Source organism: Calonectris borealis, chromosome 2, assembly GCF_964195595.1.
Source record: "Calonectris borealis chromosome 2, bCalBor7.hap1.2, whole genome shotgun sequence".
NCBI lineage: Eukaryota > Metazoa > Chordata > Aves > Procellariiformes > Procellariidae > Calonectris > Calonectris borealis.
In genome coordinates, this window is record NC_134313.1 from 27,017,889 (window position 1) to 27,040,066 (window position 22,178).

Sequence of the window (22,178 nt, forward strand, 5' to 3'; positions counted from 1 at the left end):
CCACAGAATAAATGTTAAGGTTGCAGAAAATGGACTCAACTGCAAATTCAGGAGTATTTTCATTTTTATGCTCTGAAATTTTCAATGCTGGCTTCTGCTCCGGGTTTGTGTTCTGAAGCTTTTTGACTCTTAGTAATTTTTTTTTTTTATTCTTTTAAATCAGGAACATGTTTAAGAACATGTTACTTTTCCACAAAGATTGAAACAATTTGGTGAATTTCAGGCAGACACTTGTTCAAATAAAGTTTTTTTACTGCAATATAAATTGCTGTTTTGTTAAAAAGTCGGTGTAGAAATCTTTCACCTGTCTTCTGCATCAGACATGCATTTCTTGCTGTCTTTTTTCTCCATAGATGCTCCTTCACGTGCAGTGTCAGAGGACCATGCAAACAAAGATGCATTTTCAAACCCTTACCTAGAAAACTATTAACTCTCATCCCACGTCTAAGAGCACTAGAAGTAACACAGCAGTAACATTAAAGAGGTAGGTTTCAGTATTATCATCCTAACGTACTTCATCACATTGCTTACCTTTTATTCGCATAGAACCAGCATTATGGAGGGCATCATCTTTGATTTCCTTCACTATAACCTTTACAGTTGAGACAACATCTGGCCAGACTCCGTCAATGACTCTAACTCTTATGTTGTATGTTCCTGGTGGGGTTCCTTCTTTAATAGTCAGCAAACCTGAGTTATCATTAAGGATAAAGTACCTGTAATAAGAGTTAAGCCAAGGAACAAGCTATGAGAAGTTCAAAAGCTAGGTAGTAATTACCATCACTGATGTTTTTTCTGATCCACTTTATTTTGGGAAAGCTATCAAAGAAAGCAGATGTGTTCCCTCATGAAGGGACAGTGCAGAACAGAACTTTTTTACATTGCCTTCTGTTGGCTCCTAATTATTCTTCACCAGTATACCAAGAAGGTTTCTTCCTGCTTCTATGCCATATTAACTGTGTAGGAAGACTCAGGCTACTAGAGCTGTAACTTTGGAAACAGTGCAAACTCCTAGTTTAGATACATTCATTGAGAGTGACAGAGTGACCTCTGTCAAAAATGGCACATGTACATCTCAACCCTGGTCACAATCCAGAGACTTTGGTGTGAATACACCCAACACAAATAAGGTCTTAAAACCAGTGGTGACATGGAAACACCAACTCTCCAGGAGCTTGGATGAAGGAGAACAGAAGTTAGTGGGTATTTTTTCTGTAGTGGCTCACTGATACTCATTATGGGTATGAGTCTGAACAGGATTTTAGAATGGTGTTTTAGCCCATCAGGCAATGGGAAGCAGACTGGTTTGGCATTCAGCATTATTTACTGCAGCCTCACACTCAGAAGGGCTTTTTGAGAGCTACACACAAGTGTCTAACCAACAAAATGGTTTTGCACACTTGTTTTCAAAAAAAGGCAGTTTAAATACCCTTTATGTTTCTGTGTGTGGGCAACTTTTCCATACATTTTACCCAACTCTCATTTTTCTCTCCAAATACCTTGATGTTTTCCCTTCAAATTGGTAGATTTTGTGATCCCAGTCATCATCATCAGGGGCACGGACCTGGCCCAGTACAGTCGTGGGGAGGATACCTAAAAGAACATAGCATATAAGTGGCACAGTGGGACCCCTCACACGTACACAAACAGGTCATTCAAGTTTTACTGGTTTTTGTTAAGTCTAAAACCTCTACAAAAGTAGTTGTGATAGTTCCCGAGAGAAGATGTGCACCAGTTTGCAAACACCACATACTGTTCTGCTTATTGGGTGTTTGCTGTATGGCTACGTAGATTTAATTCAACAGGTGGCTGCAATGAAAAGCAACGGGAAGGAAAAAAGAAAAGCCACCTCTGAGGAAAGATGTAAGAGATATTTAGAATTACTCATTTTTCACTATTTTGGCTGCAGTATCCAACCAACTTACAGAGTGGTTTAGACAGGGATTGGGGTTTGGCAGGATAAACAACCAAAATGCTGACTGGGTTTTAAAGGGCAAAAAACAATAGCAATTTGGAGGAAATTACAGCAAGATCGAGAGGATGTCCAAAATACAGTAACCAGGCCTGTTTTGAGTAGATGGTGAGACTTTGGGGTGAGATGGAAAGCAGCATGTATTCTGCTGGTTTTGCATCCTCTCAGCAAGGCTCACAAATTAGTATTTTTTTGTTTTACAAAAGCTATGTCTGAAGGAAAGGTCCACAGGTATCTGAATTCATAGATCTACTGAGTAAAGAATCAAGGATACACAAAGAAGAGGAAAAAACGTGGGACTTCACCTTGTGAAAGGGAACAGCACAAACCCTGACAACTGAGGGACTGCATGCAAAAAGGAGAGAAAACTGTACCTCTCCTGCAACTGTGGCAACATTCATTGGATAGTTTGCAGGAGACAGTATACAGGATGCCCTGGTGTTGACTCGCACGTTATATGAATGTAACATGCAACATAATAGTAGCTTTCTGATTCTGTCTCTCCGTAATATTTTAAATAACCAAAGATCTGAAGACTTGAATAGTTCCTCCCAGAAATTAACAGTACAGATGAGTCTAACCATTAAAGAGGCAACGGGAATTCAGGCTTAATGAAAAGATCTGGTACTTAGGCTACAAGCAGAGTTTCTCAGCAAATAGCAACCAGACTGGGTTTCAACTTTACAATAAGCTGAACTTGAGAGTGAGCATACAACAGGCAGAACAATGTTTCAGTACAGATAAATGTCAACAGCATCTACAGAGAAGTAGTTTCTAGTGTGTCCACAGTAGACAATCTATTTAATGCGCTATCGAACCACAGGATACGCAGCAGAATAGAAGAGGAAGGAATGACCTGAGCCTACATGGATGCAAGCATCCCAAAATCTTTTTACCTGTGTGGTTTATTTTGCTATTGGGCTTATTATGTGGGGACACTGGATCACAAGAGAACTGCTAGCTAATTGCCAAAGCAAGAAGGGAAAGGTGGCTTCTCTCGCACTGCCTGCAGCCAACGTTCACAGAAAATTCCCCCACAACAGCATTTGTCAGCTGAAGGCTTATATGAATGTCCCAGGCAGTTTACACATGAGTTCAGCTTAAGTATTCACTAAAACTGAATTCAGTCTGGAGAAGGAAAAAAGTTTAAGGAGAAGGAAGAAGGTTCTCAGCATTCACTCATCACTTCTCAGCAACCTTATGAATTTTGTTAATTTTTTTCCCCCTGAAATGTTAATGCTGCTGGAAAACTGCATCTGAAAACAAGAGGCCATTACTCAAGTTTTATAGAAACATGCATAGAATAGCAGCCAGCTATGCTCTTCCTTCAAGGCTGGCTCAATTTCTTCCACAAGTGGCCCGCAGTCCTGTGCCCCACACACCTACTGCTCTCTGGTGGGACTTAAGCAAACTTCAGTAGCACCTCTACCAAGATCTTAGCTTATATGGAACAGGATAGCGTCCTCCTGTGAATCTCACAGCTGCTCCTTTGACCTTACTGTCACACTTGGAAGCAAGCATCAGGGAGTGATTTACCATCATAGCTGTAAACGAGACATTCCATGTAGCCAGCAGAATGCGGGTGGTCATTCTGGTCCCCGATATTCACGGTCAGCGTGTTGGTGGAGCTCATTGGCGGGATCCCGCTGTCTGTGATCAGGATGGGCAGGTAGAACACCTTGTGCACCTCCCTGTCAAAGGTACGCAGTGCAGTAAGCAAGGCGCTTCCGTTGTGGAAGTCCTGCAAGTTGAAGTTAGAAAGACTATTGAAATCACTGAGAAGGTGAAAGGAGAAAGGTGCTCCATTAGCAGCAGTGTCTCGGTCCTTAGCGTACAGCAACGTAGAGGTCTCATTCACTTGGACGACCTGTGGAGAAGCTGTGTTTTCCCAGACCACTGGGTTATAATGAGCCTCAAACTCTGGCCCGTTGTCATTTACGTCCTGCAGAGTCACTAGAACGGTGGCACTGCCAGTCAGAGGGGGCTGCCCCATATCAGTGGCAATGACAATGAGTTGGTACTGTGTCACTGTCTCATGATCCAGCAGTCCTGCAACCATCACCCACCCATCACTAGCCACACAGAACTGGCCAGCTGGGTCAGACTTGTTTAGCAGGTGGAAAGAAAACCTTCCATTCAGGCCAGAATCCAAGTCAACAGCAGAAACCTGAACAACTTTGGTGCCAACAGGCGCGTCTTCCCCCAGTGCAGCCACTTCATAGAACTGAGGGTAGAAGACAGGAGCATGGTCATTGGAGTCCTCCACATAGATCACACAGTGAGCGATGCTGAAGAAATCCATGTCCTCTACTTTCACAGTCAAATTGAACACCCTCTCATGAGGCTTCTCAAAGTCAATCCGCTTTCGTAGCCGGATAAACCCACAGCTGTTGACTTCATCTGTCTCTATGGAGAACTTGTGGTCGTTGTCCCCATCAAGGATGCTGAATGTCACCATGGCATTTTCTCCCTCATCTCTGTCTGCAGCAGACACCACTGCCACCTCAGTGTTAATACTCGCATTCTCAGAGACAAACGCCGTATAGATCCTTTGCAGGAAGACTGGAGCATGATCATTTACATCGGTCACCAAAATAGTGGCGGTGCCTGTCCCAGTGAGCCCTCCTCCATCTCTGGCCTCAACCACTACTAGGTACTTGTCTTCCTTCTCCCGATCCAGGGATCCGAGCACTGTATAGATGGTGCCACTAACTGAATCAATTGAGAACAAGTTCAGATTAATTTCATTTTGGACGTTCTGAATGATGCTGTATGTTAGCACAGCATTCATACCAGCCTTCGGGTCATCGAGGTCCACTGCTGTCATTTCCATGACAGGAGTGTCTGCTGGAGAATCCTCAGGGACGTGGCCCATGAAACAGCCATCCAACACACAGAGGAAAAGGGGTGCGTTGTCATTCACATCCCTCACTTCTATGATCACATCTGCAAATCCAGTCAGTCCCTCTCCGCTCTCATCCGTTGCAAGAACAAGAAAGCGCCATGTTGATCGCTTCTCACGGTCTAACCTTTTATTTGCGCTGATCTCGCCTGTGTTCTCATTGATACTGAATTCGCTACTAGCCCCCTGTCCGTGCAGGGAATAGTTAATGGCATTTTGATCAGTCGCTTGGTCGGGGTCTGTTGCAGAAACCTGGAACAAGCCACAGCAGGTAAGTGTTTATGTAAAAGAAAAGGGGAAATCACGGTTCTTTTATTGATGGCAGTTGGTATTGTGCAGGCTAAATAAATAGCATGCATTTTAACAGCAAACATCTATTGGTTTGAGTCATTCAGGTCAAGTACTCTTTCAATAAACATTATGCACAGCCTAAAGAAACAAAAAGATCACATTTAGACAGACTAACATATTCTACTTCCCAGTATATTTTGGAAAGATGAAATAACTGCAGGAAGAACCAAGTGGAAGTAATAACAGATCTGCTGAGCAAATGTTCCTTGTGAAACTCTTTGGAGCTGGAATACGCAGGCAAACAGGGGCTGTTTCTCTCTGAGTGAACAGAAGGCTGTGAAAACAGGGTGGCCATACATCCAAGCCAATTATCAGCACAGACCAGAGAGGACTCCCAGCTCCTGATTTGCATCCAGGGATTGTTTGGGAGACTGCTAGTTGGGCCAACCAAGCACTCCTCATGCCAGGGACAGCTCTAACAACAAAACAATGAAGGTGATCGAGTTCCAGAGTCAAAGAACAATCCCTGGTAATGTTTATTTGGTAGTATACATGTAGCCAACCACGCTATGCTTGTACAGTTACTCAAAATATGCTAACTCTGCTTTGTAAAGGAAAGCCATCACATTTTTCAATATTTAGAATCATAGAATCATAGAATCATTTAGGTTGGAAAAGATCCTTAAGATCATAGAGTTCGACCATTATTTGCTGGTCAAGGGAGCAAGTCCATCACGCAAATTCAACCAGGCTTTCTTTATTCTCTTCTTTACAGAAAGTTGCTAGCTAAATCCTAATACCACGGCTCACCCACCCTAAAGAAACTATCTTTAAACTATTTGTGTGAATGGATGGGATTGAGCTGAACAAAAAGTCAGGTTTTGCCCTGCTTTGTGCAAACTGCTTTACCTTTAGGACAAGTACAGGCAGATCTGTGAGCTCCTCCAAGACACTGCCCTGGTATTCGTTCTGAGTGAAGAGTGGTGCTTCATCATTCTTATTGACAACATTGATGATGATAAGAGTGTGGTTTTCCCATTTTCCATCAGAAGCTACAAGCCGGAGCTCATAACGTTGTTCTTGTTCGTAATCCAGAGTCTGAGCAATGAAGACAGTTCCAACCTCAGGTTCCACATCAAAAACTCCTTTCACATTTCCTGATGTGATCTGATACCTTAGTTTGGCATTTGCACCTACAAGAGAAAGCAAATGACCACTGCCTGTCCATTCTCTGAACGCTCAATCCAGCTATACACAGTGGACATGTATCCAAGAGAAACCTTATCTGCCAGACTGTTACAGTGCGTGTGGGAGATAAAACGTAGACAGAGCCACAAACAGTATGATCCATGTACGTAATTCAAAGGGTTTGTGTATGGTAGATTGGGAGTTAGGTCTGCATTTATATTTACAAATATAATCTACAGTCACAGACAAGCACCTGTTTATTGATAATGAAAGAATTGTGTGCCTCTAATTTATTGTGCATTCATTTGCCAATAATAAAAAAGTAACATAGTATTGAAATAATAGAAGCTATTTTTGCTCTATCTTTCCTAAGTCTCTCATTTCAAATGCCAATATTCCTTAACTTTTTTTTTTTTTTTTAACCACTGGATGGTGCTAAAATATAACAGAAGTCTTCTATTTTCAGCAAGAATTCATCTCAGAAGAACATTCCACCTGTACAACAGCAGTTGTTCGATTGCTGCAAAACGTTTAGGAACAAAAAAAAAAAGTGTTTGGTGCTTCATGTTTACTTATTTGAAAAGGAAAAAAATACATGACATTGCATTCCAGGATAGAAAGTAATTTCCCTAATTAAATAGGTGAACTGCTAGGAGTAGAAAGAACATTAAGCATTTTAAGTTGTGAGTCAACTGTGGACTAGAGCAACATGGATGGCAAGAAAGTGAAAAGGCTTTGCTCAACATTAGTGCTTGGAAGAGCTTGGCTGCCTTTGCAGCATGAGTTTGGGCATCACTTGCTAGTCACCTTTGCCAAATTCTCTCAAGTGCAGCAGATGGTTTTAAATGGCCTCTCTACTTCTCCATCATGGGCACTAAGAAGCACAGGCATTACAGCACTGCCACCGAAGGGAATGGTCAACTCCCACCTGCTCCCAGCAACACATTCCTCTGGTGCTCATTTGGGCTCTGTCACAACACACCAGCTTGCCTTCTTTTTTTCAATGGGTTTGTTTTTCTCCAGCAAGTTGAGCTGGACCAACTCATGAAAGGAGCAAAAAAGCCACAGCAGAAGCAAAGACAGGAACTGACTGGTGGTGCATGCGGTTGGACTGGCTCAGCCCGGCTGGTCTCACCATACTGTAGGGGCAGTTTCACACCATCAGAGCTGATGTAAGCGTGAGCCCAAAAAGAAGGTCTGGCTTTCCCTTTTTTCCTGCCTTATTCCTGCCTTCTCCCTGCCTTCATTTCTGGCCATGTCATCCCACGTTTTCCACTATTCGTCAGATTCTTCCACAAGCATATTCAACGCATTGACTCAGCAAAAAGCACACAGATTTGGTTTTCTTGCAATAGTAAAGGAAAACTGACTCCCAGGGAGATCTGGAAAGCACAAGAGTCGGCACAAAGCAAGCACATGCTCAGGAGTGAGTGAGTTTTTATGTTACCTCTTGTGAAGTTACAGCAGGGTTGTGACTCCAGGTGATTTCATTCTGCCCCAAAGAGATTGCCAGCTAGCTTAACCTTTGCACTGTGAACCTGAGCACCTAATAAAAGAAAATGCTCCCGTGGACCCAGAACTTCTCTCCTCACTTTTACAAATGCTTGAAATGCTTAATCTGAATGCAGAGATTTGCCCACGTTTGCCCATGAAGGAAGTAGCCCTACACACAACACACAGTAATACTAAAAGGACTTAGAAAGACATGCAGGGTCCACTCACCCTCATCTTCATCATCTGCTGTTGCTGTCACAACAGGACTTCCAACATCCCTGTCCTCATCTACGCTGACCTCATACACTGACCGAGGAAACGCTGGAGCGTTGTCATTCACATCACTGACAAAAATCCTTACGTAGGCTGTGTCTAAGAAGGAGATGCAAGAGGAACATGCAGACTAGAAACGGCAGAGGTGGAATACCTTGTCGTATTCCAGACAGCTCACATACCCCCCAAGTCTAGAAAAGTTAAGGAACCCAATCTCTGATATCTTTTACCCAATATATAATTCCTTACTAGTTTTACCTGTATTGGGATGCCCATGAACACCAGGTCTAGCAGATTCTGAAGAGTCCTGAGACTGAACTTCAATCAAGTAAGAGGCTCTTTTCTCTCTGTCAAAAGATGCATGGGTGGAAATAATTCCTGTCTCAGGCTCAATGGTGAAGAATTGGTAATCCTCACTAGCATCTTTCAATATCAAGTAGTGAACCTAAAAAGGAAATAGTTAAGAGAGGTTGCATTTTCCACTTCCATTTGTGGTGTTAAGTGCTGTGGCCTCCCCGCTCCCCGGTAGTCTCCTGGGTCTCTCTGCAAAGTAGCAACACTCTGAGGAAAGACAGTTCATCTGGACATAATTTTTCTACGTCTTTTGCCCATTTTCATATAAAAAAACAGAATTCTCAAACAGAAGAACATCTGTACCAGTGATATCAAGGCCCTTCAAGCCCAGTATCTAATCTCCAAGAGTGGCCACTAGGAGCAGTTAGGAAAGGTCATGAATAACAGGACAGAGAATGTATGGAATGACACCTTCGCTGGTGTCTCCCCAGCTTCTAGCAACCCACTGTGCTTCTGATCTCAAAAAAACTGGGACTAACTGACAGTTTGGGTCCCATTCAACAGCACTGAAAAAATGAAAACCTTCACTGATGAAAGCTATCCACATTTTTCCCTTTAACAAAGGTTTGGCTTCCTCCTCTGAAAAAACATTTCCACCCCCACCCCCGAGTCATGCCCAGAGGACCACCAGGCAGTTCTACCACACAGGTCGCTCTTCAGAAGTTGCAAAATGACAGCTGCAGAAGAGCAGATCTCTACTAGTCAGAGTTCCCTCTCAGAAGAGCTAGTAGGATTGTTGGAAAAGGCTCAGGAAAATGCACAGAAAATGAGCAGTTTCCTTCATTACACTGCTTTTTCCTAGGGTTGGGTCATTATGACAATGATGGTCAAATGCTTGTTTGACCAACCCTTTGACCAATGATGGTGAAATGAAATGTTATTTAATTGACCATATTTCAATGGCCGTGTTTAACTGACCATAATCACTGATGGTCAATTAAATAATGAGCTGAAGAAGCAAGCGTTTGGAAACACGTTCTGCAGCCACCTCCACTTGTCTTGCCGTGCAAGCAACCCTGAGAATCATGCAGCAGTGCTTTGTCACGGTTGCTGGATCAGGATGAGCTGCTGTGATGCAGGATCCCAAGATCGTGAACAGCATCTTTTCTGCCTGCATCCCACATTATGCACATCGGGCATATGCTAGACAAATGCTTGACAAGTGCTGTAAGAAGTGTTTGTGGCTCATTACCCTGTCATCTGCTGTCTGCGCACTCTCACTAATTACTATACGAAAACTTGCCCATTGGGAGCAAAAGAATTGGATGTAAGGTCAAACCTCTCCATGTAGGCCAGAATCCAAGTCCGTAGCTAACACCTGGACCACAGATTTGCCAACATCAGCTCCTTCTGGCACAGACACCTCGTAGTTAGAAGACACGAAGAATGGAACGTTATCATTAACATCTGCAAAAGGAGGTGATGGGGACCACAGTGAGAAAATGTTTGAAGACTTTTTTTTACTGTATTTTTTTCCACAGTCGTAATTTTGCTTGGAGAAAGAACTCACATTGTTCACAGTAAGAAGCAATCCTACTTTGGGTCTTCCCACTTTCTTGGCAGCTGTCAGGAGGCATTTTATAGACATTGAGCAGTTTCTGGGAGACAGTGGCCTAATCTCGGCTAAGATACTAACTAATGATTTGACCAGCAATCTTCTTACGGTAAGTCCGTGAATGCCAGGACCAAGAGGCCCTTCATCCACAGTCTGTAAAGAGCTGGTTATCTACAGCAGTACTTAATTTCAGCATTTTATTAAGGGCTGATTAACATACAAAGGAAATTAAAATTGCAGCATCTATAGCGCTGACAAAGAACGTATGTAAAACAGTCTTTCCTGGCCTTTGCAGCGCTGTATAGCCAGAGTTATGTTAGGCTGTAGGACCTAATGATTATTTAGGGTGCAGTTTCATATTAGCCTCCCCTCATCTAACTACTGGCCAATGTCCAAAGGAAGCATGCTGATCTTCCCACTCTTGTCACCCTGCTCTAAGCCATGGGATCCCCCTTCCCACGAGCTGGATCACGTGGCTCCGTGTCGACAGTCCTCATTTTATTGCTCTGAGAGAGACTGACTTTCTGGAGAGAAAAGGGCTAGCTGTGATCTGAGACGCCCTGCAGCTGTGTAATCGCCAGATCCAACGCAAGGGACGTGGTGGGATCGTGGAGGTGAAGGAAAGGAAGGCCTGCCCCGGCAGCGGCATCTTCCGTCGGGTCAGATCAGGCACAAGGCAAAGGCACGTTAAGCTTATATCAGTGCTGGTCTTGCTTGTCCTCCTCGCCTGACCCCTGTAGAGATCTAAACTGGAAAACATATGTCCAGTGTTTTGAAGGGCCAGTTTCTGACACATTTTCTCCCTAAAACTGCTGTGTAGGACCAGGTGAGCACAAAGGACAGGCAGGAGAACTATGGCAGCACTGACTCGGATCCGTTTAAACTGCTCTGGAATCACGTCCTCCTGCTCAACCCGCGACAAATCAGCCTGGTGTTCCTCTTTATCTGTAAGATGACTAAACTCAGAAATGCTGCATAGTCCTCTATATCTTTTTGCACTTTTCACAGTTTAACAGCCACATTTTAAGAAAGTCATTTTCCTGTGTGTGGCACAGTGCCAAAACAGAGGAGCTGTAATGACAGTTCCTCGGATCCATCTCTCTTTACGAAGAGCAGACAAAATTCTTAATATCTCATTCTGCAAACCCTTAAGTACACATTTAGTTTTACTACTGCCACATGACTCCATTGATTCTGACACACAACTATTTGCAGGACCCATGTCTTAAATTACTTTTTTTTTCAAGTTGTCAGTGTGGGCTCCCGTAAATCCCAATTTTCTTTCTTTCTTATATGCATAATCATCTGTGAAAACTTCCTTTCTAATAGGCTTTTTTTTTCATATTTTATAGGAGAGAATGTCTTGTTAGAGATAAGTTTCAGCAAATTCACTGAGCAAGGTAAGGAAAATAAGATGCTATAAAAGACTTCCTTTGCTGAGTGCTTATGCATAAATAAAGGACAATTCTGCATATGAAACTTTCTGGTGGTTATTTCTCTCTTAAAGGTGTTTAACTCGCTTTTTTCTCCCACTAATGCATACACATGTGTGTAAACCTTTTTTTTATATGAAATACTAAGTTATTGAAGAAGGATTTTTGCTTGTGAGCAAAATGAAGTTTCTGCCAAATCCTGCTACCAATAACTGCACTATAAAAAAAAATCTTTTGGAACAGGGTCCATAATCTATAATGAGGCTCAGACCCTGACTTGAATGATCCTTGCTCTACAAATCTGAAGGGTTTTTGCATTGGTGGACTGTGGAAGACAGTACAATGCTGTGATAAAGTGAAGCAGGGAAGTTGGATTCCCATTCAAATTACCACTTAGGTGTCTCATTTCCATGGTGGTGAGCGAGACAAATGTTTTTGCTGGAGACTTCACTTATTCATATTTTCATCTAAATGACTACATATCAAAAATAACTCCACTGATGCTTCAAAAAGCAGGGATTAAAATCAGATTTATAGTTTTATGTGGATTTATAGCAAAGTCTTACAAAAAGGTCCCACTGTAAGGAGGGTTAGATCAAATCTTTGAAAAACTGTACCTATTGTCAGGACCCTTGCATTTTCATTTCTACAGTTTTAACCTCAATGTTAAACAGAAAATTCTGAATGTAACAACAACCCCTAAACAGATTGGTTTCTGTTTGATATCTTTCTGAGCTGTTTCTCTTTCTATAGCACAGAACATTTCTAGTAATACTCACCTCCTTTCAATAGCTTGGGGACATTTACTAGATTTTTCCTCCTATCAAAAGAAAACCTTTGCAATTACGCTTAGAAAAGCAGGCACTAGTGTCGCATAAACATTCACACAGCCCATTTTTGCATTATCACATTATCACATTTTACAGTTGTACTTAGAAATTGTCTCAAACAGACCTTTTTAATGACTGCACAACTTCCTTTTACAGTACAGAAACGTACAAAGCATTCTTAGGTGGCTTGGCATTTCACGGATGTTACCTTAATTCATGGTATTATACTAAAAATAACAAGAATATTCAGCTGTTTTAACAGCAGCAAAGCTTACCTGTTACATTCACACAAACAGTGGTAAAGGAAGCTAAAGGGGTCATTGCTACGTTTTGCGCCCGGACTGTCAGGGTGAAAAACTTAGTTGTCTCAAAGTCGAGTGGTTCAGCGACTAGAAGAGAAGCAGATCCATCAGCTCTGTTTGGCTTCAGATAGAAACGAACTGGCATGTTAGTCTCTGGAACTTGACCCTCCTCCAGATTATACGTAACCCTGGGATCACCGAGAGGGGATGTGGCTTTGATGGTCTGAAGAAGAAAAGAGCCACCACATATGTTCATGAAGCGCGGGGTTGCAAGTGTTAAATGTTCAGTTTGATGGCAAGAACATACGTGCATGTATGTTCACCAAGAACATACACGCCTGTATGACTTGGATAACAGGCAAAAGAGAAACAGTTTACAGAGCTGAGTTTCATTTTACAACATTTAGGTTTGATGCAGATCTTTAATCAGCAGTAAATTTACCTGCTTGTAAATGTGCCAAGCAAGAACTGCATCACTGGCTAAAGGAAACCCCTCCTCTCCTCTCTCCTCCTTCCAAAACAAAAGCAACCCAAAAAGAGACCATTTCGCCACTGAATGGTACATTTTACCAGGCAAGATACGGACAAAACCTAAATAGTTTGCATGTGCTTGGATATTACAGGCAGGAGGAAGGCAGGAATTATCTGGCAATTTACAGAAGAGACTATCCTTAAATAATAAGTCTGTACAGGTTAAAAAGGAATTGGTTTGGGTTAGAAGAGCCCAAAGCAAACTACAGCCATTCCATGTTGTAGTGCTAAACTGAGAAAAGCTGTAGGAAAGATGCCGGCAGGCAGCACAGTCCATTGAGGATGGAGGAGCTGGCCCTTTTGGTGGGAACACTCAAGGATTTCCCACACAGGCAGGGCACGGGTCTTGCTTTTGCGGGAGCGCACCCTGACAGCCACTGGTGTAAGAATTCACTGGGAAAACTGCTGCCAGCTGAAATGCCAGCCTATTCTACAACAGGTACTCCTGACAAACACTAATGGGGCACACAGCTGTGAAGGCTGATGAGGACACAGCACAACGCGGTAAGGTTGCAGAGTGGGCATCCACGTACTTTTGACATGGAGACAGAGCACAACAGAGGAAGAACTTGAAATGAAAAGAAGAGGGAGGGAAGTAATTGCACTTTTAACATACCACTATCTTGGTGTCCCGAGTGGTGTTTTCAGGGATGGTGACCCAGTATCTGCTCTGCTCCCACCGGGGTGGCTGGCTGAGCGCATTGGTGACAGTTACCGTCAGCTCCACAGTGCTGCTTCTGTTCCCTCCATCTGTCGCTACAACATAGCGACTAATGCGCGTTGTCTGTGAAACAAAGAAGATCGAGGATATTTGCAAACCATTTTGTACAAACCAAGAGATTGCAATTAACCCTCTGCAATAGATTTGAGGGGTCAGAGGTTGCTTTCTTTCAAGTGTTACCTGGGGTAGCAGGCGGTTCACGTATACCCAGCCCGTGCTGGGGTTGATCTGGAAGTATTCCAGTTGATGCTCTAACATTGAGTACGTGACAGCAGCATTCACACCTTGGTCACTGTCATGAGCTGCAACACGGAGGAAACTCGTCCCCACTGGAGTGTCTTCGCTGAGGAAGTCTTTGAAAAGACAAAGGTATTGTCAGCAGGTCTTGCTCTGGTTTACCAGGCTGTGTGTAATAGAAATACTTCTGTAAAACCTCACAGTCCCCTTCATGGGAGACTAAATGTTTCTGTAATGAGGCAGGTTATAAAGTATCGTCACTAACAGAGCGTCTATGGTCCTCTTTTAGCTTCCCCTTCCCTTTCCCCTGACACGCTGTTGTTAAGCGAGCTGCTGGTGAAGCAGGTTTACTCGTCCCTCTCCACGGCGGCGCTGGCAAACCCCGCGGCCGCCCGCACACCCGCTGCTTCAGATCACAGCCCAGGCTGCTGGCTCAGCTGCTGATAAAAGCAGGTTGGCATCAAAAGGAATTCTGTGTGAATTGAATTAATCCTGAATGAGAGCGGCGGCGGCAGCATCGCCAGCGGCATCACAAAGCATGAAGATTCAGGTCATAGTGAAGATGTCCCCAACATCCCAGTGTTTTGGAGAAACTGCCCAGGACAAGACCAATGATCATTTTATACATGCCCCTTTCCTTAGGTCACTCCCTGTTCCCAGCAATCCACCTGAGACAGAGGTCATGTCTTTGTGCCCGTAGCCCTAGACAGACCAATCCTTCTTTGAACCCGCCTTTATAATCACCATCTAAAAACCTGGTGGCAAAGAGTCACGCAGTTGAAGTACCCATTGCACAGAAGAGTAATTAATTTTGTCTTCCTCATTCCTGGCAGGGACACCAACAAAATGATGGGAAATCACGAGCAGTCATTTCCTACTCCCCTCCTCTCTGTGAGGCACAATTTTATACAAAGCTATTGCATGCCCGCCGACTGCCTCTCTTCCACGCCCCAGTCTTCAGATTGCTCTGATCTGACTTTGGTCCTGCTCTTCCCTCCATCCTCAGCCACCCAGCCCCAATTCCTCCTCCAAGCAGCCATGGGTGCTTGCCTGATCATGTTTTTGAGCCATTTCCATGCAGTAAGACTCCATCAGCTCAGTGTATTGAAATGGCCCTGGCAGTGGAAAGGCTGTCACAGCTAGGTTTAGACAACCCAGTCAGTCTATTTAATCACTTCTTGTCCAGAATCATTTCATATCTTTGATCTCCCTTGTACGCGTCTCCTTTAGCATTTTCGAGGTGGGACAATCAGAATTGCATACTATTTATAAAGCGGAGCGGTCATGTTTTCTCTTTTGGTTTTCGCCCTCAATATCTACAGTCTGTGGCAGCGGGGCAGTGAAACCTTAAACCACCACAACCACTTGCTCCATGAACAATTTGAGCTTTAATTAGCTTCCCTCATCCCCCAGGACATTTAATTGGCCTAGGATTCATGTCCCTGGTATGTCAGTAACAGCCAAAACTACTCTCAGCAGAAATTCACTGGCACTAAAATAGATTAATGAAAATGGAATTTATTGCTAAGAAACACTGTAAAATATCCTTTTTTGTGTTTAAGTCTATGCTTTTATAGTCAAATCCTGTTAAATTGCATTGTAAGAAAAAATACAAAATTACTTGGAAGGGCTGTACTCTCTCATTTCATGTACTTCTGCTTGCTGCTGGCATAACTCTAACACTTACTATACCATCCCTGCTTCACAGAGTTAAGCATTTCTTTAATGTCTGTTTTGCAGGCAGATCATAAGATGCATGGCTTAAATCAGGGATTTGACCAACGTCCTAGCGCAGAGGAATAAAGAACCAGCAGTTTCCAGAAAGAATAGAAACCTATGACTAATGGCATTGGATCTTGTTAGAGAAGAAGCTATTTTTAATTCTGTGACGTACAAACATTGATTACTTATGTATAGATGCTGGAAAAGCGCTATGCATAAAGTGACCTCATTATCTGCAGTTTCCCCATCCCAAAGGGCTACCTTCGCTTCAGGACCTTTGCTGGTACCCTGTGTTTGTGAAAAAAGAAAAAAATCTGCCCGTTCCTTGGAAGTGCCGAAGTCACCATAATTACCAAATGCAACCTCTCAGCTTCACTACTTTTGAAAAAAATAATCCTGGGCAGTTTCACCTGAAGGACATGTTTGAAGGTAGAGTAGAAAGGTTCATCTTTGCACAAACATTACCTTTACCTCAAGGACTTCTCTGCTCTGTCTGGAAATATTTCTCTCCAGTGAGAGCACTCCCACCTGACTTCTCAGTGCTGCTTTGGCCAGGTTTGCAGAAACCACTGGTAGGAATGCACAAATGGCTATTCCCAATCTGCACATTTTAACCAGTTTGGCACTTGGAGTTAGTCGCTATAAGATACTCTAAAAGGTGCAACCCAATTTTCTTTCTGTCCTTGTCTGAAGTGTGGATGTATATCTAGACTATTTCCTAGGAGGTCACTTCTCCTTGTTAAAATCCTGCTGTGCGAGCATCCAACCTCTTTTTGAATCCCGCTAAAATGCTGTGATGCTAAAGATGACTTATAAGCCATCTTATGAGCCATTTTAATAAGGCATTGGTCACTGCTTTGCCCTACATGACATTTCCAGAGAACAGGCAAAACATCTCCAAAATGGAGTTGTCGTCACATGCATCATCAATCATTTTTTGCCATTTTGAGGCAATTATGCAAGGAAGGGCCTGTTCTACTCCAGCAACAAGGGAGTACGCTCCTCACTGGTGGGTGACATCAAATGTAGAGGGTCCAAATGTACTGAAGTGCAGGATTTTACTGGAGAAGCATCAAGTAAAATTAAATGAAAGACTGTTGAAAAGCATGTCATGTGGGGATGAAAAAGGGAATGGCACCAGGACAAACTGGAAAAGCTAGCTCAGCAGCACAGTTACAGGAGGGCATTGGGGCTCCCAGCCAAACGCAGGCTAGAAGCCAAGGATTTTGGGCTGTTTGACAAGAGACGAATACCGCTCCAGCCTATTCGAACAGAGGTGCTGTGTTAAAGAGACACAAGTGACAACTGCTCTTCTAGTCAGGGTTGATGAATTCCCAGTTAGGATGTCATGTTTTGTTTTGGGACATCAAATAAGAATTCAGTGTGCAGAAAAACTGGGCAGGGAAAAGCCGCAAAGGGAAGGGATCAGATCTGTCTCATCTGTGGGAGTGAAGACTGTCAGCATTTTTAACAGTATTGCAATGAATAAAGAGGACTGATAAATTCTGCATATTTCCACTGATGATGGATTAAGTGGTAGCTGGCTTAGTGGGCAGCAAAGGAAGACTGGTCACCTAAAAAACTGACCACTGTTATAAGGCACTACTAACCAGGTTCATGTTGCAGTACTGGGACAGGTAGTTAAGAAACACTCACACTGATAGCGACTGTTCTCAAACTTGGGATCGTTGTCATTGACGTCAGCAATAAGGACGGTGATCTGGCAGATGCCGATCAGCGGTTCCTGTGCCTGGTCGGTAGCAGTAACAGACAGCGTGTACTCCCTCTGCTTCTCCCGATCAAAACTCTGTGTGGTTGTGATGACTCCTGGGAACACAGACACCTCCTGTTCTGCGTGTCACAGCCTCAGGACTGAATTTGCAGAAAGGGATCTGCACATCTCCTGCACGAGAGGAAGCTCTGACCGCACGCAGCACCACTGTCAAGCTTAATCCACACCAATCCTGCAACGTGTATCTTGGACAAGAGCAACTCCAATTCCCCTGTCTCTCCTCTCCTCACATGTCACACACTGCCAGCAGTCAACAGCTTTCTCTCCTGCTGCCCTGATAAGGAGCTTCAGTGCAAATACGTTGTTTTCTCACTCCTCATGGAGCACAGAGGGACTTTCTCCTCCTCATCGAGAGGCCTCTCTTAGGTTTACTCCAGTGATAGTCCAAGTAGCTGAATCTTTCAAAGGTAGCTCAGTATTACTTTGAGGAAGAGTCACATCACAGAAGGCACAAGTGATGTGACCAAAGTCATGTCTACTACAGGAGCTGGAGGCTGCCTCATTGAACAGATTAAAATTGGGTAGAATCACATAGCTCAGTTAATAAATCGAACAATTTTCTCCAAATCTTCAGTTTTTCCTCTCTACTAACCAAGTCTCTCCCTGTCTCAGCTCTTTAAACTGGCCTTGTTGAGGCCAACTCCAGACCTATGTCTCTACCATGCTGGGGACCAGGATTCTGCTACTCTGTTGTAGGCCGTTCCAGTCTCCTGCACAGTCCTGGACATGCAAATATCCCATTTTACTGTTTTGACTATAGAAACATCAACAACTTTTATAACTTCTTCATTTGAAATGCATCAAGACTGTCTGTCACTGCCCTGTTCTGGTACAAGGGTTTTGACTTTATACGCACTGCACTGGACCTCTTATTTGTGCACGAGATGAGAAATAAACCATGGCCACACTGAAGGGAAGAAGAAACTCAAGCTGTTAGAGTCACACTTTCTGCTCTGCATTTTTATAGCTACCCTTGATCCAATAGGAAGATAACTGATACAGAATAGCTTTTTGTCTTCTTACTGAACTGCAGTTTGTTTCCCTACTTAATTTGTCATTTAAATCACTATAATCTTAATCTAATCTATGTGCACGGCTATCCATATACTCTGAACTTTTTCCAGTGTTTATTCTATAAGCTGTTACAGCTAACCCTGCAGTTACACTGTTAAAGCATGAGCCCACATGTCATACAGTGGCATTCTCATTACAATACAACGGCATTTTCATTTTATCTCAGTAACCTGAAAGCTACTGACCTGTGTCTGGGTCAATGTTGAAGCCTAGGGAAGCTCCGTCTCGGTGCATGAGCCCATACTTCACCTCTCCGTTGATGCCAAGGTCTGCATCGTAGGCTTCTACCTGTAGCACATTCGTGCCTGGAGGCTGATTCTCCAGAACCCAGGTGCTGTCGCTGTAGTAAGTGCACTAAAAATACACCCAAACATCCAACCCTATATATTACACAGAGCCACATGTATTTGCTGCACAGAGTCAATATTTTTTCCAGCACGTCTGAGAAGAACTCAGAAGAAAATCACTTCTATTACTTATGCTCACAAAGAAATCAAGCTCTAAGGGAGAGGAAGGAAAAAAAGAGAATGAAGACTTTACACTTTAAGTATGAAGAAAGCTGGCTGCCTGTTCACTTACAGATTCATTCTGCTCTGCAAACACAGTCCCTTCGGCCCGCCAGCAATCACCAGTAGCCAAGAGGAGTCTATAACCCCAATTACCGATGGGAAAAGAATATCTGCAGAAAGACATCTTACCTCTCTGAAGACAGGCTTGTTGTTATTAATGTCGTTAACTCCTACAATAACCTCAGCAAAACTGCTGAGAGGGGTGGGTCCCCCGGAGGCATTGTCATCTATCGCAGTGATGTTCAGTGTGTATTGTGGCCCTTTCAAGTTGGGTGGTGGGCTTCTGCGGAGTTTGATGATACCTAAATTTGGAAGCATAAAGTGTCATTTTATTTTACCGTGTAAACAAACAAACAAAATCAAGTGAGCATCACATTCCTCTGCCACTGCATTGTTGGTTCAGTTTGGTTTTGGTTGCAAAGCATAGGAATCAGTCATCTTGGACCGCACAGTCCTTGGACCAGGATCCCAAGTTTTGGTTGATATTTGGAGAAAGGCCATCATATCAAAGAGTTAATTCTCACTGATACAAAGCGTCCCCATTTGCAGATTATATAAATACGGGGCTTTCTTATGATTTTTGACACACTGAGGTGAAGCAGAGTCAATACAGTTTAGACCGTAAATAATTGTGTTCTAAAACCTTGTTCCTTACCTTTCTGACTATCCAGTTCAAAGTTGCCCTCCTCATTGCCTCCTGTAATTAGATATAGCAGCCCATCTCCATCAGGGTCCTTTGCCCGAACAGTAGCCACTAAGGTGCTGGGACCAGCATCTTCCGAAAGGAAAGTTCTGTAACTGATGCACATAAGGGAGCAGTGGCAGCACATTCAGTATCAGAATAACCACCACCATATTAATAATCAGCCAAGGATTTTAAATTCATTATGAATGTAATTTTTTTTAAGCTTTGGGCATGCAATCATGGAATCTTTAATTAGCTTAAGACAAGACTTTGATCATCTTTGTATGTATTTTAGGTTTGTAACCCTGCATTTTTGGTATATGTAATTTCCAAGGATCTTTTGGAAGATATCAATATGCACCATATTACTTTCGCACTGCAAACCAGGATCACTTGTCTCCTAAAGATGAGAAAAAGGTCTAGTATCTGTCATGCAGTGTTTCTCATGTTCCTATATACTAATGGAAAGCATCAGATACTACAGAGATGAATGTAAAACAGTATTTAATTTTGTAAATAAATATACGATTTGTATTTAAAACATGTCCATACTTAAACTTGTGCAAAAAAATAGAAATTGTATTCATTCAAGAAAGGAAAGAAGGCATTATAAACAAGCAGGGCCTCATGAAATTAGCTTATAATACAATCTGCTGATCATAAAATTAATTTTTAATGTTTGCTAACTACCATCTTTATCTGTCATATAGTTATACTTGGACAATCACTTTGAGACCTAGAAGTCAACACAGTCAAAATCATTCCCTTTAGAGTTAGGTTCTCTCTCTATAAATATAAAGTCAATATGCTGGTACCACAACTGGTGTAGTTTTTGGATACAATCTAGAAATGAAAGGGCAACTTCTAAAGCCTTTCTTCATACAAATTATCCCTTGATTTCACTGGTACTTATAGTTGCACAAAACAACAAGTTACTGTTCCACCAAGTGTTATTAAGGTTACACATATGAACAGCATCAGTGGAAACCAAAGCAGGCATTCAAACTGGCTTACACGGACTGGGAGAAGACAGGAGCCTCATCATTCACGTTGGTCATTCGAATCCGCACAGATGCCGTCCCTGTCCGAGGGGGATGTCCTTTATCGACAGCTATCACCACAAACTCATACATATGGTTTGCTCGCTCAAAGTTCAGCCTCTGGTTAGAATTGATGACCCCGTGACGTGTGATGGAAAAATCAGTGCTCTGGATGAAGTAAGTGATCTCAGAGTTGGAGCCAGAGTCGCAGTCTGTTGCAAGCACTACCAGAGAACACATTTAACAGAACAGTCATGCTGCAGAAGAGGTTTGGTTATGCTATTTCCTACCAAGTCAACCTCAGATACTTTTTTTTTTTTTGAGAACAGACGTCACCTAAATCTGTTTTATCCATAAAACCCTTATTTTTGTGGTAAGGGTCTGGGAAGTCAGCAGGAGGCTGGGAGTAAAAAAGCAAAACAACTCTTCCCCTCCTCCAACCCAGCCTGAGCGATCGCAGCAAGGCGGGTTTGCGAGAGAGCTGTGATCCCAATACTGTACAACATGCTTTGTACAAATAGCAGTCAACACTGGTAATTACCGCACAATCAATATGCATGTTGGTAGAACATTATCAGTCATAAACTGTGTCCTCATTCTCTCCAGGGATGCCGTTCAAATTTAATTAGCTCCCAGCTATGTTATAGCTAAAGTACTTTTTAATTACCTGGCGCTTCAAGGTATAAAGAGTGATTAAACATTCCTCCCCAGCAAGTGTTTATTCAGTGCGTTGGGTGTCCCATCTGCTCAGAAGCAGCAAATCAGCAGAACAAAGAACAAGAGCTCACAACGTAGTATCAAAAGTGATTTTTAAGAGCAGGAGCTCATCTCTTTAATTACCCTGCCATTTTTCTAGCCAAACAATGAGGCTTGTACTCATACCCACACTGGTATTAAACAAACTCCTTATTCTACCAGGAGGATACAGATGCAGCCACCGCGGTAGCACACAGCCTTTTGGAAGCGGAACAGTGATTGCAGTGCATGGACACCCTTGCAGACAGCTACAGCGTCATCCAAAAATGAGACAAAGAAACAAGGACCCATCACTATCAGAACATTAACTCAAAGGGGTTAATTCCCCTCAAAGGGGAAGAGAAAGATTTCAAAAAGCGCACTGAAATGCTGTGCCACTTAGTTGCAAAAAACTCAACCACCTCTGCCTCTGGAAAGTTACACATCTCGGTTTAAAAGGACATTTAAGGTGGTTGTA

At 42.9% G+C, this 22,178-nt stretch overlaps 1 protein-coding gene across 1 annotated transcript in view; it reads right to left on the reverse strand.

Annotated features, from left to right (window-relative positions):
* Nucleotides 1-22,178, reverse strand: part of LOC142078633 (neural-cadherin-like) — a 42,574-nt gene that overhangs the window by 13,797 nt on the left and 6,599 nt on the right. The window contains exons 5-19 of the mRNA XM_075141463.1: nucleotides 20,940-21,189; nucleotides 19,896-20,038; nucleotides 19,370-19,542; nucleotides 18,857-19,025; nucleotides 17,462-17,632; nucleotides 14,027-14,199; nucleotides 13,742-13,909; nucleotides 12,568-12,817; nucleotides 9,754-9,881; nucleotides 8,379-8,565; nucleotides 8,076-8,219; nucleotides 6,075-6,358; nucleotides 3,509-5,126; nucleotides 1,500-1,593; nucleotides 532-716 (exon numbers count right to left, since the gene is read on the reverse strand). Coding sequence (XP_074997564.1) covers nucleotides 532-716; nucleotides 1,500-1,593; nucleotides 3,509-5,126; nucleotides 6,075-6,358; nucleotides 8,076-8,219; nucleotides 8,379-8,565; nucleotides 9,754-9,881; nucleotides 12,568-12,817; nucleotides 13,742-13,909; nucleotides 14,027-14,199; nucleotides 17,462-17,632; nucleotides 18,857-19,025; nucleotides 19,370-19,542; nucleotides 19,896-20,038; nucleotides 20,940-21,189 — 4,137 coding nt within the window. The remainder of the gene's footprint in view (nucleotides 1-531; nucleotides 717-1,499; nucleotides 1,594-3,508; nucleotides 5,127-6,074; nucleotides 6,359-8,075; nucleotides 8,220-8,378; nucleotides 8,566-9,753; nucleotides 9,882-12,567; nucleotides 12,818-13,741; nucleotides 13,910-14,026; nucleotides 14,200-17,461; nucleotides 17,633-18,856; nucleotides 19,026-19,369; nucleotides 19,543-19,895; nucleotides 20,039-20,939; nucleotides 21,190-22,178) is intronic.